The sequence below is a fragment of the Prionailurus viverrinus genome, chromosome C1 (genome assembly GCF_022837055.1).
Source record: "Prionailurus viverrinus isolate Anna chromosome C1, UM_Priviv_1.0, whole genome shotgun sequence".
NCBI classification, from domain to species: domain Eukaryota; kingdom Metazoa; phylum Chordata; class Mammalia; order Carnivora; family Felidae; genus Prionailurus; species Prionailurus viverrinus.
The window spans coordinates 185,951,038-185,965,147 of NC_062568.1; the positions used below are offsets into that span (position 1 = coordinate 185,951,038).

Genomic DNA, 14,110 nt, shown 5'->3' on the forward strand with positions numbered 1-14,110 from the left:
CACACAGGGGACTCGTCCAAATGAGCCCGCCTGGCCACCCCTGGGAGGCTCCTCCCGCCCCGGCAGAAGCGGGGAGGGGCCGGGAGGGGCCGGAGGTCTGGGGTTTCTTCCTTCCCAACCCCCACCTGGGAGCCAGTGGGAGACATGAATCTCGCTGGCAGCGACTTGGGCCAGCTCAGCCATTTTCGGGGATGTTAATGAAATGCGGGAGCACTTGTCCTTTCAGACAGCGGCCCCTTTTATTTTGGAATGAAAAGCTGCATTAGTCTGAATGAGGTTTGGAGGCCTCATAAATCCGGCGCTGGCTGCCTCGTGGGGGAGTGAGGAGCCGAGGCCTGGCTGGTGGGTAGACTTGTTTACCAACAATTCGAAAAGCCTGGATTGGCGGCTCCCAATCCCAGGAGATGCAGCTTGAGATCCTGCCAGCTCTGGTGCCTGCTGGTGGCAGGACAGCCTGGAGAGGCGCCCCACCACGGGGAGAGAGGGCTGCAGGTTTGGGGGCGCCACGGTTTGCTCTAGTAAAGGGCCCCGATCCTATTCTACTCTTAGCCTTTCTACAAGCAGCCGGAAGCCCCAGTGGGCCTCCAGCAGAGGTGATGAGGACCTTTTGCTAGAGCCTATCCCCTGCTGAGTCCAAGCAGGACAGGATAAGGGTCGAGCCTGCAAGCTTAAGAGGCAGATAGGACTGTGTGGAAGCCCCAGTGGGCCTCCAGCAGAGGTGATGAGGACCTTTTGCTAGAGCCTATCCCCTGCTGAGTCCAAGCAGGACAGGATAAGGGTCGAGCCTGCAAGCTTAAGAGGCAGATAGGACTGTGTGCGGATCCTGGGTCCTCACCCACAGTGCCTGGCAGTGATGGCCAACAAGTATTACAGGAAGGAAGGAAGACGGAGGCAAGGAGGAAGGAAAGAAGGGAAGGAAGAAGGAAGGAGGAACGAAGGGAGGGAGGGAAGGAGGAAAAGAGGAGGGAGGGAGGAGGGAGGAAGGAAGGAGGGAAGGAAGGGGGAAGAGAGGAAGAGAAGAGGAAGGAGGGAGGAAGGCAGGGAGGAGGGAAGAGGGGAAAGGAGGAAAGGAAGGAGGGAGGAAGGGAGGGAGGAGGGAAAGGAGGAAGGAGGGAGCAGAGGAGGAGGAAGAGGAAGGGGAGAGAAAAGGAAAAGGAAAGGAGGGAAGGAGGAAGGGAGGAGGGAAAAAGAGGAATGGAGGAGGGAGGAAGGGGGAAGGAGGAAGGTCACACACTAGCTTTGTGACTTTGAACCTCTTAACCTCCCCGAGGCTCAGAGTCTTTACGGTAAAATGTAAAAATCCCAGGGATCCTATCCTGGCAGGCTGTGGAGAGGGCTAGAGGAAGTGATGCATGTAAGGTACATTGAGTAAGTACATCGTCTGGAATATAGAAAACATGTAATAAATACTAGCAGTCATTATTATCATTGCTGTTGGTTTTGTTGACGTAATGCGTCCCACCCTTCCCCAGCCTGGAAGGGAGCGGGCTCCTGTCAGTTTGGGGAGACCTCTGTGGTACAAAATGGCTTGCAGCGAGGTCCAGAATAAGGCCCAGTTCTGGGCTCGCGTCAGCCCGCTTCCCTCTGACCCCGGGGGCTCCCGAGGGGCTGCGGGCCCGGTGACCTGAGCCCCACAGCCTCTGCAGCTGGGGGCTGTTTTCCACCGCAGCCAACGTGGCAGCAGAGGGAAGCCTCCTTCTGCAGCGCTGGCTAACACCCGCCCACTCTGGGATGCGGCAGGAAGCCTGGCCCAGCTTGTGCTGCTTCCCTGGACCTGGCCAGGGGGCTGCAGGGGACAGGGCCACAGCGTGCCCTGGGGGCCTCAGATTCCCCCTCCACCTTCATCCATTCACTTCTCTAGTACCTCTCCTCTTGTGCTGGCTTTCTTGAAGGCTACTCCTTCTTCTCCTGCCCCCCATCTTTCATGCCTCACTCTCACTGTCCCGGCATAGGGTTCTGGTCTAGGGTCCAGATCTGCTCATCCCCTGGAGTCGTACCTCTTCCCTTCTGCTTCCGCAGTTTCCTTGCCAGGCCATTTGTTCCCTGAACCCTACCCCTCTCCTGGCAAGAGGCTGCCTGCAGGATAACCAGACAGAATTAGCATCCAGGCTCTTGCCTCCTCCCCCACCTCCCAACCATGCTTGGGCACTGTTGGCGAGGCTTTTTTAGCCCTGCATCCATTGCCTTGAGTTCAGGTCCTGCCAACCCCCTTTCCGTTCCCCATCTGGGCACCGGAATTTCCTTTCTTAGAGACCGGTCCTGGGCTTTCTGGCCTCTTGGAGCAACTAAACCAGGGGACAGGGACGGGTGTCCACCTTCATCCTGGAGGGTGGGGCCTCTGGCTCCCCTCTCCCGCGCTTCCTCCTTGCTGGTGCCCACTGGGGCCCATTGCTCTCTATCAAGAGGTGGCAGTTGCTGTCTCTTTGGCTCTGGTCTGCATGTCCTTCCCTCTGGTCTCTTGGGCAACATTTTCCAGTGGCTGCTGGGGAAACCAGCCGCTGCTGCGCACGGGTGAGGAAGGCCGAAGTTCGGGCAAAGACGGAAGCCGGTAACCTCTCTTTGCTGTTGGGTCTTTGAGGATGGCACACCTCTTCCCCTTCTTAGAAGAAGAGCCCTGGGAATCCTCCTCCCTGCTCCCTGGCTGCCTTCCCTTCAGGTGGGAGGGAGTCCCCTTCCAAGTGGCACGATTGGCCACGCTGCAGTGTCACATCTCCACACAATGCCAACGTGCCCTACTCCCAGAACGGAAGGGAAAGAAAAGCCAGGGAAATTAACGGGCTGGATAGAACTGGACTCATAGTCTATTTGTAAGAAAATCAAAGATTTGCTTTTCAGATGTTGGGGGCCATGCTCTTACCAGACAGCTGGCAAATGGGAGGTATTGGGAATGATGGAATAGATCAAGTTATTTAAATGAGAAAAATAAATTCACACACAGCCTAGCCGCTGCCCGGTGACAGATCCGTTTATTTATCTACTGTATCGGCACCGCTTTGTCTCTGTCAAAAAGGTCATTAAACTCGCCTAACTGCGTAATTCCCAGCCTCCTGCTCTAGACTCGCTCCACAGCCCTTCCTTTCCCTCGACACCCAGCGCCACTTGAAAAAAAATTTATTATTGCTAATAAACAAGGTTTTTTTTTTTAACCCTTTCTAGCTTGTCCCCCCCCATGGGTCTCGCTGTATCCCACAGAAAATGACAGTTTCTCTTTATTCGTTCTCAGGAGGAAAGGGGAAGGGAACTAGCCCCTCCTGCACGGTTGGGGAGTTGGGGGAAGACGGGTGGGAAGTAGGTACCAGGGTGCATCTCAGATGCCCTCCGAGTCTAAGGATTTAGCCATCTGCCTCCGAAACCCCTGTGGTTGCCGGGCGTCGTCAAGTCCTGCCTTCCAAGGCACAGGGTCTGGCATGGGCCGTCCCACCGCCACCAGCTCCCGCTGCTCCCCTAGCCCAGCGTGGTCGATTCTGTCTTCCCGGAGCCCCAGCCCCAACTCTGCCTCCCCGAGACATGGGCTTAGGGAGGGAAACCGGTTCCCGGGTCCGTCTCCCGCCGCCGCCGTCCAGCCTGCGCCCGCTGCGTGGGAGCTGGAAGGCGAGACTCCGCAGACGGCGGGCTCCGCGTCCCTCTGCTCCGGCGGGCGCGTCTCCTCCAGCTGGTCGGGCCGCTAGGCTGCCGCCGTCGCCCAGCTCGCGGTGCCAGCTCCCTTGCTCCACGCCCGGCTCCCAGGCTCCGTGCCCTCGCAGTTGAAGGGACTGGGGGCGGCAGGGCGGATGGGGACATCTGGGAAGCGAGGAGAATCCTCGTTCTCCGGGCGTCCCCCTAAACCGGGTCCAGGGTCCCCTTCCCCGCCCCCTGCGCAGGTGTGAGAGCGCGAGTGTACGCCTCGGCGGGCGTGAGTGTGAAGTGTGTGTGCGCGGGGGAGTGCGCGGAGGGAGCGCGGGCGGCGGGCGGCGCGGGAGGCGGGAGGCAGGGCGCGGGGAGGGGGCTGGGAGGGAGTGTGTGCGCGCGTGCAACTCCACTCCGGGGCTTTGTGCGAGCCCGGGCGATAGCATTGGCGGCGGCTGGAGGAGGAGCGGCCGGAGACGCGTGCAGCCCGCCCGCCAGCGCCCGGCAGCCGGGGCAGGTGGGAGCCCGCGCGGGAGCCGAGCCGACGCGAGCCGGAGCGGAGTCCGAGCGGAGCCCGAGCGCAGCCCGGGCGGAGCCCAGGAGCCTCGCTCGCGGGCGACCCGTGGGCGGCAGCCGGGCGGGGCGGGCGCCGGCGGGGCGGCCCCCCAGTAAGATGTGCGCGGCGCCGCGGGGCGCCCCCCACTCGCAGCGGCGCTCAGGAGCCGGGCAGCTGGGCCAGGCGGCGCCTCGGGGGCTGCTGCGCGCCCGCGCCTAGAGCTGCCGCCCCAGGGAGCCCGCCACGGCCGCGCCCCGGGCACGCTCGGCGGCGCCCAACGATGACCGCTCCCTGGCGGCGCCTCCGGAGTCTGGTTTGGGAATACTGGGCCGGGCTCCTCGTGTGCGCCTTCTGGATCCCGGACTCGCGCGGGATGCCCCACGTCATCCGGATCGGTAAGGGCTCCCCGGAGCCGGGGGTCTCTGTGCGCCCGGGCGGGGGCGGCCATGGGGAGCCAACGAACGCGATCCCAAGAGATTTTTCCCGATCTCTCCGGGCCGCCGGGGCCGGGTGACCACCGGGAGCTCGTCCCGGTCAGGGCAAAGTTCCAGAGCCGGGGGTCACGGGCCCTACTTAGTGGGGAGGAGACAGCCGGGCCGCGGCGGGCGAGGGGCCCTTGGAGCGCTCGTGAGAGGCCAGACCTGGCGGAGAGGAGCGAAGCGTTCCAGCCCCAGCCCGAGTGGAGGGCTCATTTCCCGGCCACTGCCGGCACGACCGGCCACAGACCGAGTTGTGGGAGCGGGCTTCTCCGCGGAGCGGGAACCCTGGGGGAAGGCGCCAACTTCTCTTTCCTCCTCGCTCCCGGCAGGCCCCCGCCCCCACCTGGGGAACAGCTCCAGCGGCCGCGGCGGGGACGCGAGGGACGGCTTCGCAGGACGGAGGGGAGGGGGGCTGGCGGCGGGTCTTTCCTCCCGGCCGCCGCCCTCGGCCTCGGGGGTGCCCCATCCAGCCCGGTGGCTTGGGGGAGGGGAGGGGCAGCCCCGGCCGGTTGCTCTTGCGTTCCCTCGCGGCTGGGGGGAAGGGGGGCGGGGAAGGAAGCCACGGAGGCTGCCCGCCGCGGCCGGGAACGTGGCGGGAGGGATGCGAGCGGTTTGTAAAGTTAGCCGAAATCCCTCCGCAGCTGGCGGCGGCTGGCGGGGTTGCGCGCGGCTTTCCGGGGCTGCCGCGTCTCCGCTCTCTTCTCGCCGGAGACTCCTACTCCGGGCTTTAACTTTGTTGTGGCCGCCCCAGGCACCCTGTAAGCAGCGCTCTGGGCAGTGCGGGAGACCCTGCGGGGCTCAGGCCCGCGCCCGCCAGGGCTGGGCCCGGCCTGGCCACGCGGGAGCCTGCCGCCAGGCCGGAGACTTGGGCCTCCTGGGTTCGCGAGGCGCCACCACCAGCATCAGGCACAGGGCGGGCAGAGAGCTCTGCTGAGCCAGGGCCACCTTCCCCCCTTGTGGCTCTTCTCCAGGAGAGGACTGCTAGAGGCTTGAGGGGATGCAGAGAACCGAGGTCGGGCTTGGTTTCCGTACTTGAGGTTTTCCTAGGAGGTGGTCAGGAATCGGGGGGTTGAGGGGTACATCTTCGTGGTTCGCTCCTGGATACCACAACCTCTGGAACTCAATATCCGGGTGGGGGTAGTGCGCGGTGCTCAGCGCTGCCCACGCTGGGGTCTTTGAGTCCATGCCCGGGACCCTGGCAGACTCACACCCGAGGCACAAGAGGCACAGGAGGCAGAGGAGTCCAGGCACGGGACTCTAGGGACATCCCTCACGGTCAGGCTTAACCCTTTGCAGCCCAGGCTGCTCTTGGCAAGCCAAGCAACGTCTTGTATCTGCTTTTTTGCCTGCCCCAGCTCCCTGTTTGGTTAGCATTCCAGGGGCGGGCACAACCTTAGTACTGGGCCAGCACTTCTTTCATTCCCTCCTTCCTTCCCTGCTTTTTGGGGGCCTACGTGGTAGAGTGCCCTTGAGAGAAAGGAGAGGGGCCCCAAAAGGTGCTCTGCGCGCGTCCCACGCGTTGCACTTTCCTTCCGTCTGCACGCGGGGAGCTGGGTATGCTCCCAGCCTAGCTTCAGGGGTGGAGGTTTTTGGGGCCCCAGGAAGTCAGGAGAAGGTGAGGACAGCCCCAGAAGGATGAGCTAAGGAGGGGCAGGATGGTGTGTCCTTACCTGCCCCCTCTTATTGTGAAATTGACTTCACTGGGGGCTCTTCACTGCTCTGAGGGGAAGCCCCAGCCTGCCTGCCCTTTCTTGGGTTCATGTTGTAATAATGCAATTAAGGATGGCAAAGCCCTCCTCTCTTCTAATCTTCTTTGTATTAAGCCCCAGGATTAATTAGCACGTCGGCCCAAGCCATTTATATCAGAGAGCCCTGCCCCATTTGATTCCCAGCCCGAGGACTGGGGTGCTGTGTGGATGCCAAACGTGACCGCCGGAGCTGTGCCAGCTTAGATGGAAGATGGGAAGGCTCCGAGGCCTCTGGGCTTCTCTGGAGCTTCCTAGGGAGCTGAACTTCCATCCTTGGGAGTCCGGGCTGGAGCCTTAGCTGGGGCCAGGGAAGCACAGTGGACATGGGCGGGCCCATGCGCGCGGGAGCGCACACACACACACGCGCGCGTGCGTGCACACACACACACTTATGCAGAACCTAAACACACTGCCTTGGCTGGGTCCCCCACCATCTCCCTTTTCTGATCCACCCGTGGGATTCCAGGGTTTTCTGCCTGAGGCTGCAGGAATTGAGGTCCTGGAAATGGGGTTCGGGAGTATGCTGGGTGCTTTGTGGTTCCCGAGATTCGTGCCTGAGCTGGCTGTTCCTGGAGCCGAATTCTCCAGCAGGCAGGCATCCTCAAACACCAGCTTGGGAGAGGGTTTTCCTGCAGGTGTGTGAGGGGCTCTCTGGGCTGGGAGCAGTGTACCCGCCCCCTCTCTTTGTGCCTTTTTTGGGGGCTGAAATTTCCTCTTAGACAAGGAGATGGATAGCTCAGCGGTGTGACAGAGTGTTCAAACAATCCGTCTTGAATAGATGAATTGCATTGCTCTGTCTTTTTGTAATTGTGTCTATCAGAGGGAGAGGTCAAGGCATTGATTGCTTGGATGGTTTGCAAGTAACAAAGGAGAGCGAGGGAGAGAGCGAGGGAGAGAGAGTAATTGGATTGTAGTCTGCGGGAAAAAATGATCATTGATTATTTTATATGAATATGTGAAAGATGTATCTGCGTGTGATTATCAAGTGTTGCTCATTGAAGGTTTTCAAGGCATATTGTTCGGCATTTTATTATTACTCTTATCATCGTTATTATTGTTGGGATGGAGTCCGGTCTTAACTCATGGGAAGCAGTTTAATGCATGGATCATCTCAGCCAGATGAGCTTCAGTGACCTTTTGTGGGAACCTGGATTTCCTGGTTATATGACCTAGAAGCTGAAGTGGAGGAGCCCTAGGCTGGGAGCTAGGAGGCCTGGGTTTTCTGCTCTCTCTTCTGCCCGTTTACTGAGCCATTGTGGTCAAATCCCACTGTTCCCCCCAACCTTGAGCCTCTGTTTCCCCATCTGTAAACCACCGTTGGATTGGCTGTGATGGTTTGGGATATTCTGTGGCTTCAAAGTTCCTTTTAGTGCAGACGGTGGGGACTGTCTGTGCCACTGTAGGTTTCATGGTTACACGAGGCTCCCTCATATTACATGCATATGGTAGGATCGAGGGCCAGCTTGGAACTTGAAAAGGGAACCAGACAGTGGTGGCGGCAGCTGGGGAGCCCTGGTGGATGGTGATGATCTCTAGCCAGCCAGGGGGGGGTTGGGAGCCAAATGACTGCAGAGACATAAAGCAGGTGTATGTGTTGGGGATGGGGGTGGGGTAGAGAGGGAAGGACTGGCTCAGCTCTGGACTCTCTGAGCATCTACAGACAGCAGAACAGATGAGCCTCAAGACCCAGAACCTGGGCCGGGGGCGGGCAGGGGTGGCCAGCGGGCAGTCACAGCAGTCTCTCCCTGGGGAACGAGATCCCCCTCCCCCAGAGTTCCCCAACCAGCCTCGTCTTCATTGTCTCCGATCAGTTCACCCAAACGGTCCTGACCATTCGTCTCCTGAGTTTGGGAGCCGTGTGTAAAACAATGAGGAATTTCTTACAGTGACTGGTGATGCGCTGAAACATTGCCGCCTTGTAGGAGCAGACAGGAGCTGAATGAAGATCAATAGGGCTTTCCCCCCTGGAAGTAAATAGCTTCAGACAAGACCTGGGAGTGGCCCGAGGGGCCTTGGAAGGCATTAACTTGAGCAATTTCTGCCTCCACTTTCCAGCCCAGCCGCTCCTGTCAGCCCGGGCTTCCCTCTTCCTCAAAGCTGGAGTTTAATTTCTTCGTGATGCCTGCCTCGCACTGCGCTAAACAGTCTTTTGACATCAGGATGAGCTGGGGGTTTTAGAGGTGACTTATGCAGGGTGAGCCAGGCACTGTGTCCTGACTAGGCTCTTCCAAGGTCATTTGCATTCCCCTGTTGCTGGCCTGACAGCCAGTCCAGCCTGATGTGCTATTTTGAAAGGGCTTTGAGGGGCGGCCCTTTATCCCCCCCCACCCTTTCAGGAATGCAAGGTTGTTTGGCTGCTTTTAGGGTCCTTTCTGGGGCCTGGGAGCCTCCCTGAGTCCTCCTGTTCCGGCAGGCACTCTCTGTCCCTGCTCTAGGAAACAACCCCCTCGCAGTGGGGGGACGCAAGGGGGCAGGAAGCACAGATTCTTCTGTGGACATCACAGCGCTCCCTCCTCTTGGGGGAGGCACGAGGCCATGTACAGGGAAGGTGGTAGAGGCTGCTTGGGGTGTGCTTGTCAGAGGAGACTTGGTGGTACTCAGCAGCTGGGTTTGTTTCTGATCTGCTGAGGCCAAGCCTCCTCCATTCTGCGAGAGACTGCTGCCCCTGCCTCCTGTGGCTTCAGCCCGAGCCATGGACCCTCCAGAGGGAATGCAGAGAGGCGAGAGCCAGTGCTCCATCTGGCTGGGCAGCAGCAGAGAGGACTGAAGTTCTGGGGACAGGGCTGGTCCTCCCGAGGCTGGTGTGATGGGGCTGGAGCTTTGGATGCATGGATGGGCCCAGGGCCTAGTGCAGACGGGGCTGGGGCTTGTTCGCCAGAATAGCTGTTCTCCCAGGTGGCCGTTCCCCGACAGCAGCACCAGGGGGCAGTGTGCCTGTGTTGAGGTATCCCTGTGTCTCCTGCCTGGGACCCCACCTGGGTCGGGAGTGACATCAAAATAATGCACAGCAATGCGACAATAACAATGACCCCCACTTAAGAAGTGCTTACTAGGTGCCAGGCACCGCGGTGTTTCACACGCTGACTAGTAATGCGGGCGCATAGTAAGTGCTCAGTAAATGCCGCTGCATTTCCCTCCCCCATCTTATTTAACCTTCACTGCCGTGCGGGCATCATTTCCATTTTGCAGTTGAGGAAACTAAGCTTGGCAAAGTCACTTGCACAAGCTCACACGAGCAGTGAGTGGTAGACGGATAAGAACTCCTGTCAGCCTGACTGCAGGGGTCCTGCGTGTTTGACGGTCCGTGAGGGCGGAGGACGAGGAAGCACCACCAGTTTGCACAGGTGCTGAATGGAGCACCCCCACCCCCACGGCTCTGGGCGCTGAGTGTGTCCTCACAGGGCCGGGCTGTGTTTGGCCCTGTGTTGGAGGTGGCTCTGTAAGTTCTGTGACATTTAACCCTGCCAGTGCCAGTTTTCAGAAGCAGATAGCCCTTGTTGATGAGCTGTGTGGCAGATACGCTTCCTGGACAGGAAAGGATGGATGGTCTTTCCCACCCTCCCACCAATAGACACTTACACTGACTACATCTCACTTTGTCTGGGCTTCTGGACTCTGCCCAGTGCTTCCCTGGAAGCCTGAAATAAAGGATGGACTCTCCCTTGGCTATGGCTGGTCCACCCATAGGAATCCTTCTGCTCCGGGGACTCCAGCCTACATGTCCCCCTGGAAACCACCGAGCTGTCCTCAAAGACATCGTCAGAGCCATGAGGGAAGGGCTCCATGTCTGTGCCTCGTCTTCGCCTCTGTCCTCATCAGCTAGTGACCTGACCAGAGAAGGTGGTCGCGAATTGTTCTCTGTTCTTCTTTTTCCCCTCACCTCCCTTTCCCCTCCCCAATCCCATCCCCTCTCCCTTCCGACATCCTTTCCAGGCTAATAGGTTTTATGGTCATTTTATTTTTAAGCAAGAGTCACATTCTGCCCTTCCGAATAGAGCCTGTCTTGCCAGTCACTGAGATAGGTGGACAATCCGAGGCCACTGACGCTGGGCCCTGGAATATTTGTTGCTGTCTCAGACACTGTGGTAGGGTGTGGGGACGTCGGTGCAGGAGCTGCTCAGTCCACCCTTCCCCATGCCACCTCTGGAAGAGCAAAGGCAAAATCAAATTTACTCTCCTTGTCCCTCATGTTCCTTCTTCTGGGGGACCCAGGAGGCTGGAATAATGGTGGCTTCCAGGGACGGAACTGTTTTGGAAGTGGGGGGAAACTGCATGCTGAGAGCCCCTAAAGAGGTGACAGATTTGGGATAAGCACAATCAGAGGGCTCATGGTATTTTCCAGGACCTCAGTTTCCCCTTCTGTAAAAATGGGGACGATACTGTCTGCCTCACAGAGCCAAAGAGGTACGACATCTTTCCAGAAAAACTTAAATGCTGTCCAAAGATCAGCATTTCTTCTTGTTGTTGTTTGAGGGGTCTGACACCAGCACAGGGCCAGCACCGGGGTGAGGTGAGCGAGGCAGCTAGGGAGCAGAGTTGAAGCAGGCTCTCTAGTGGTGACCCTGCATTCGCACGACTGACCATGAGAGTGGGCGCTTCCTTAAATGTTGTGCCCCTAAGTGCCTCATTGGCCTGGACCAGTACCTGTGTTTGCTCATGGAGTCACCGTTTTCGTCTGCTTCTCTTTGTGCCCCAGAGACGAAATCCTACCTGAGTGTGATTGGGAGTGGGGACACTGGGTCGAGGGCCAAGGGGTTGGGTTTGAGGACCACAGGTCATTCTGATTTGGCTTTCGTTCCCTGTCGGCCACCTTTTATAGGCAGCACAGAGCACTCTGCCCCGCCTTGCCTCATTCTATTTCCTTTGGAGTTATGTCCAGGGTCCCACTGCCTTTTACTCAAACCTGGCTCTCCCCTCTCCCCAAAGCTCACTTTCCCATGTCGCCCTCCTTGTTTCCTTGGACCTCTGTGCCTTGTTTGCTAATGCTGATTGGCCTTGGCTGTAGTTATGCTTTGTGGGTTTGTCTAGGGCTTTCTCTAGTGCGTGCGTGTCCTGCCTCCCCCGTTAGGCCAGAAGCTGCTCCAGAGTGTGTAAGGCCAGCTCCCCCCGCATCATTACCAAGAGGCAGAATGAATTTTTGCGGGGGAACCAAATAATATATTTCATTGATTCTAGGATGGACTTTCCTCCTCTCCCTTCTCCCTTCTCTGAAGTCAGTACGTGTCTCACGTGTCAAAGCTGGGGTTGCCTACAGGATGTTTTCTTTTTTGGCACCTCAACACGTAATGGCATGGCTTGGGTTTGATGAACTGTGGTGGACCTGAGTTAGACCGTGCGTCTCACATGTCTGTGCCGCGTGACCTTGGACGCGTCACTTTACCCCTGGGTCTCCGTTTTTTCATTTTAAGATAGAAGTATTACGATTAAGTGAGACTACATTCAGATGTTTTTGACCTGCAAAAATTTCCTGTGGCCGAACCTTAGAGTATCGTCTTCACAGAGTCAGTGCGAGGATTAAAGATGATAAAGTGTATGAAGCTCTTTGCTCAGTGCTTGATGTTTAATAAATGCTGGGAGAGAAAGGATTCTCCAAGGTTGGAGGCCATGTTCCTGCCATCAGACTGTGAGCTCTGAGGCTGTCTGCTTCCTGCGTACCCTGTGCCAACCCTGGTGCCCAGTACTCCGTGCCGCTCAATACCTGGCATTTATTTACCCATTGCCCACACACCCACATGCCCCGTAGTGGAAATGGTAGGGTCCGGCTGCCTGTGACAATTATCTACCACGTTAGGGGGAGAGAGAGGTGCCCTTTGGGATGCTTCTGTGTGTCAGCTCCCAGACTCCTCCTGACCTGCTATTTATCACATACCTGCAGCCCATGGGGTGCTGGTTCTTCCTCCCAGGTGCAGTGTTTTAGCTGAAATGCATTTTGCATGTATTCAGGACCGAGGACACCCTGGTTGTGGGATGCTCTTTAGGGACTGATCCAGAGAATCCTTGTCAGTCCTTCTTGGATGTAGAGTTCAGTCTTGCTTCTTGGGCAGGCTAGTATGGCCCAGAGAGGGTCTGCGGCTAGAGGCTGGGCCCCAGGGGATAGAGACCGCTGGCTCTGCTGGGAGACATCAAGTAATGAGGCCACGGCAAGAGCTGGGGAGGAGAGAGTCCCCATGGTGATCATACAGATCGGAGATAATGAGATGGAGTGAGATCCGGGGGGAGTGGCAGCTTCGACTCCAAATCCTTTGGTGCCATGCTGAATGGTGGTTAAGGAAGGCAGGGGAAAAAAGGGAGCGAGAAGGAGCTAAGATTCCAGTTTGTGTGAAGAGGGTTCCGATCCATAGGAGACAATTAAGCCTTGCGCTATTAAAGGGACTGATGCAGACAGGCTGCCGATGGAAGGGGGTTTATAGAGTTCTCAGAACAACTGCAGGGATGAGCTCTTTAAATATGGGAACGAGGGAGACTTCTGCAAAGCCTTCCTGCATCTGCTTTGCAGAACTGAAATATGCTATTCCAAAAAGCCTGCCCAATTGGGCGGAAAAGCAGGAGCAGGGAGCCAAGGACTTCCCAGGGCTCCACGCATCACATTTCCTATCTGTGGTGGAGAATCACAGAATCTAGGCTGAAAAGGACCCCAGGGGTCATTCTTAGGCCTCTGGTTCTCAACCGGAGCCTTGCACCAAAATCACCTGGAATGCTCATTAAACTACAGATTGCCGGGCACCCGCAGAGCTTCTCATTTGATAGGTCTGGGGTGAGACCTGGGATTTTACACTTTTGACAGGTCCCCAGATAATGCTGATGCTGCTCCTCTGGGCACTACCCTTTGAGGACCACTGTTCTCAGTCACTGGAGGGACCTTCCCCTAACCCCCCTTATAGGTGGATATCTGGTCTCTGATGGAACATCACCCGAGATAGGAAGCTTACTACTTTTGACCCTCTTTTGTTCTTTACTGCGAATGTTTCGGCTGACTCCAATCTTTGTTGCAAATACCCCCCCCCCCCAAAACTTGTCTCCCTGCAGTCCCAGGGAAGGCGATAGAACTTGGATGTTGGGAGTATAGGTTCTGAGATCCATCTGTCTGAACTTAAACCTTTTCCCCCGTCCAGGCTCTGGCCCTTGGGATAAGTCACTTAGCCTTCGATTTCCTCATCTGCAAAATGGGGATAATAATAGATTTGGCCGCATGGGCTCATTGTGAGAATTAGTATGCCTCGCACAAGAGCAGCTTTCAATGCACTTTTACAATCTAGCATGTGGATAAGTTCACAGGTTCTGGAATCTTCTGGCCCGAGTTTGAGGCCTGCCTCCATCACTTCCCACCTGTGTGATCATGGGCAAATTTATCTAATAATAATAACGATGATGATGACGATGATGATGATGATGATAATGGTATCTGCCTCACAGGGTTGTTATAAGGATTAAATGAATTAATGCTTATGAAGTGTTTAGACCACAACCATGGGAAGCACTCAACAAATGGTGTCCATTACTCTTATGGTACAATAGCCATGCTCACTGGTTCTGGTTCTGGTCTGCTCCCTATCCTCCCATGCAACCCTACGGAAATGTAAAGGCATTTCTCCCAATTAGAGATGCTCAGTTCTTCCCACCAGGCGTTGAGAGCTAAGCTAACCCCAGTGCTGCTTGTGTGTTACACCCAGTGAGCACCTGGCTTCCTCGGACCTCAGCTTCGGTGTCTCCTTGTACAGCCC

At 57.3% G+C, this 14,110-nt stretch overlaps 1 protein-coding gene across 1 annotated transcript in view; it reads left to right on the forward strand.

Annotated features, from left to right (window-relative positions):
* Positions 1-4,442: 4,442 nt before the first annotated feature.
* GRIK3 (glutamate ionotropic receptor kainate type subunit 3) overlaps positions 4,443-14,110 on the forward strand; it is a 222,880-nt gene continuing 213,212 nt past the window's right edge. The window contains 1 exon segment of the mRNA XM_047870978.1: positions 4,443-4,557. Within this exon segment, the coding sequence (XP_047726934.1) occupies positions 4,443-4,557 (115 nt within the window).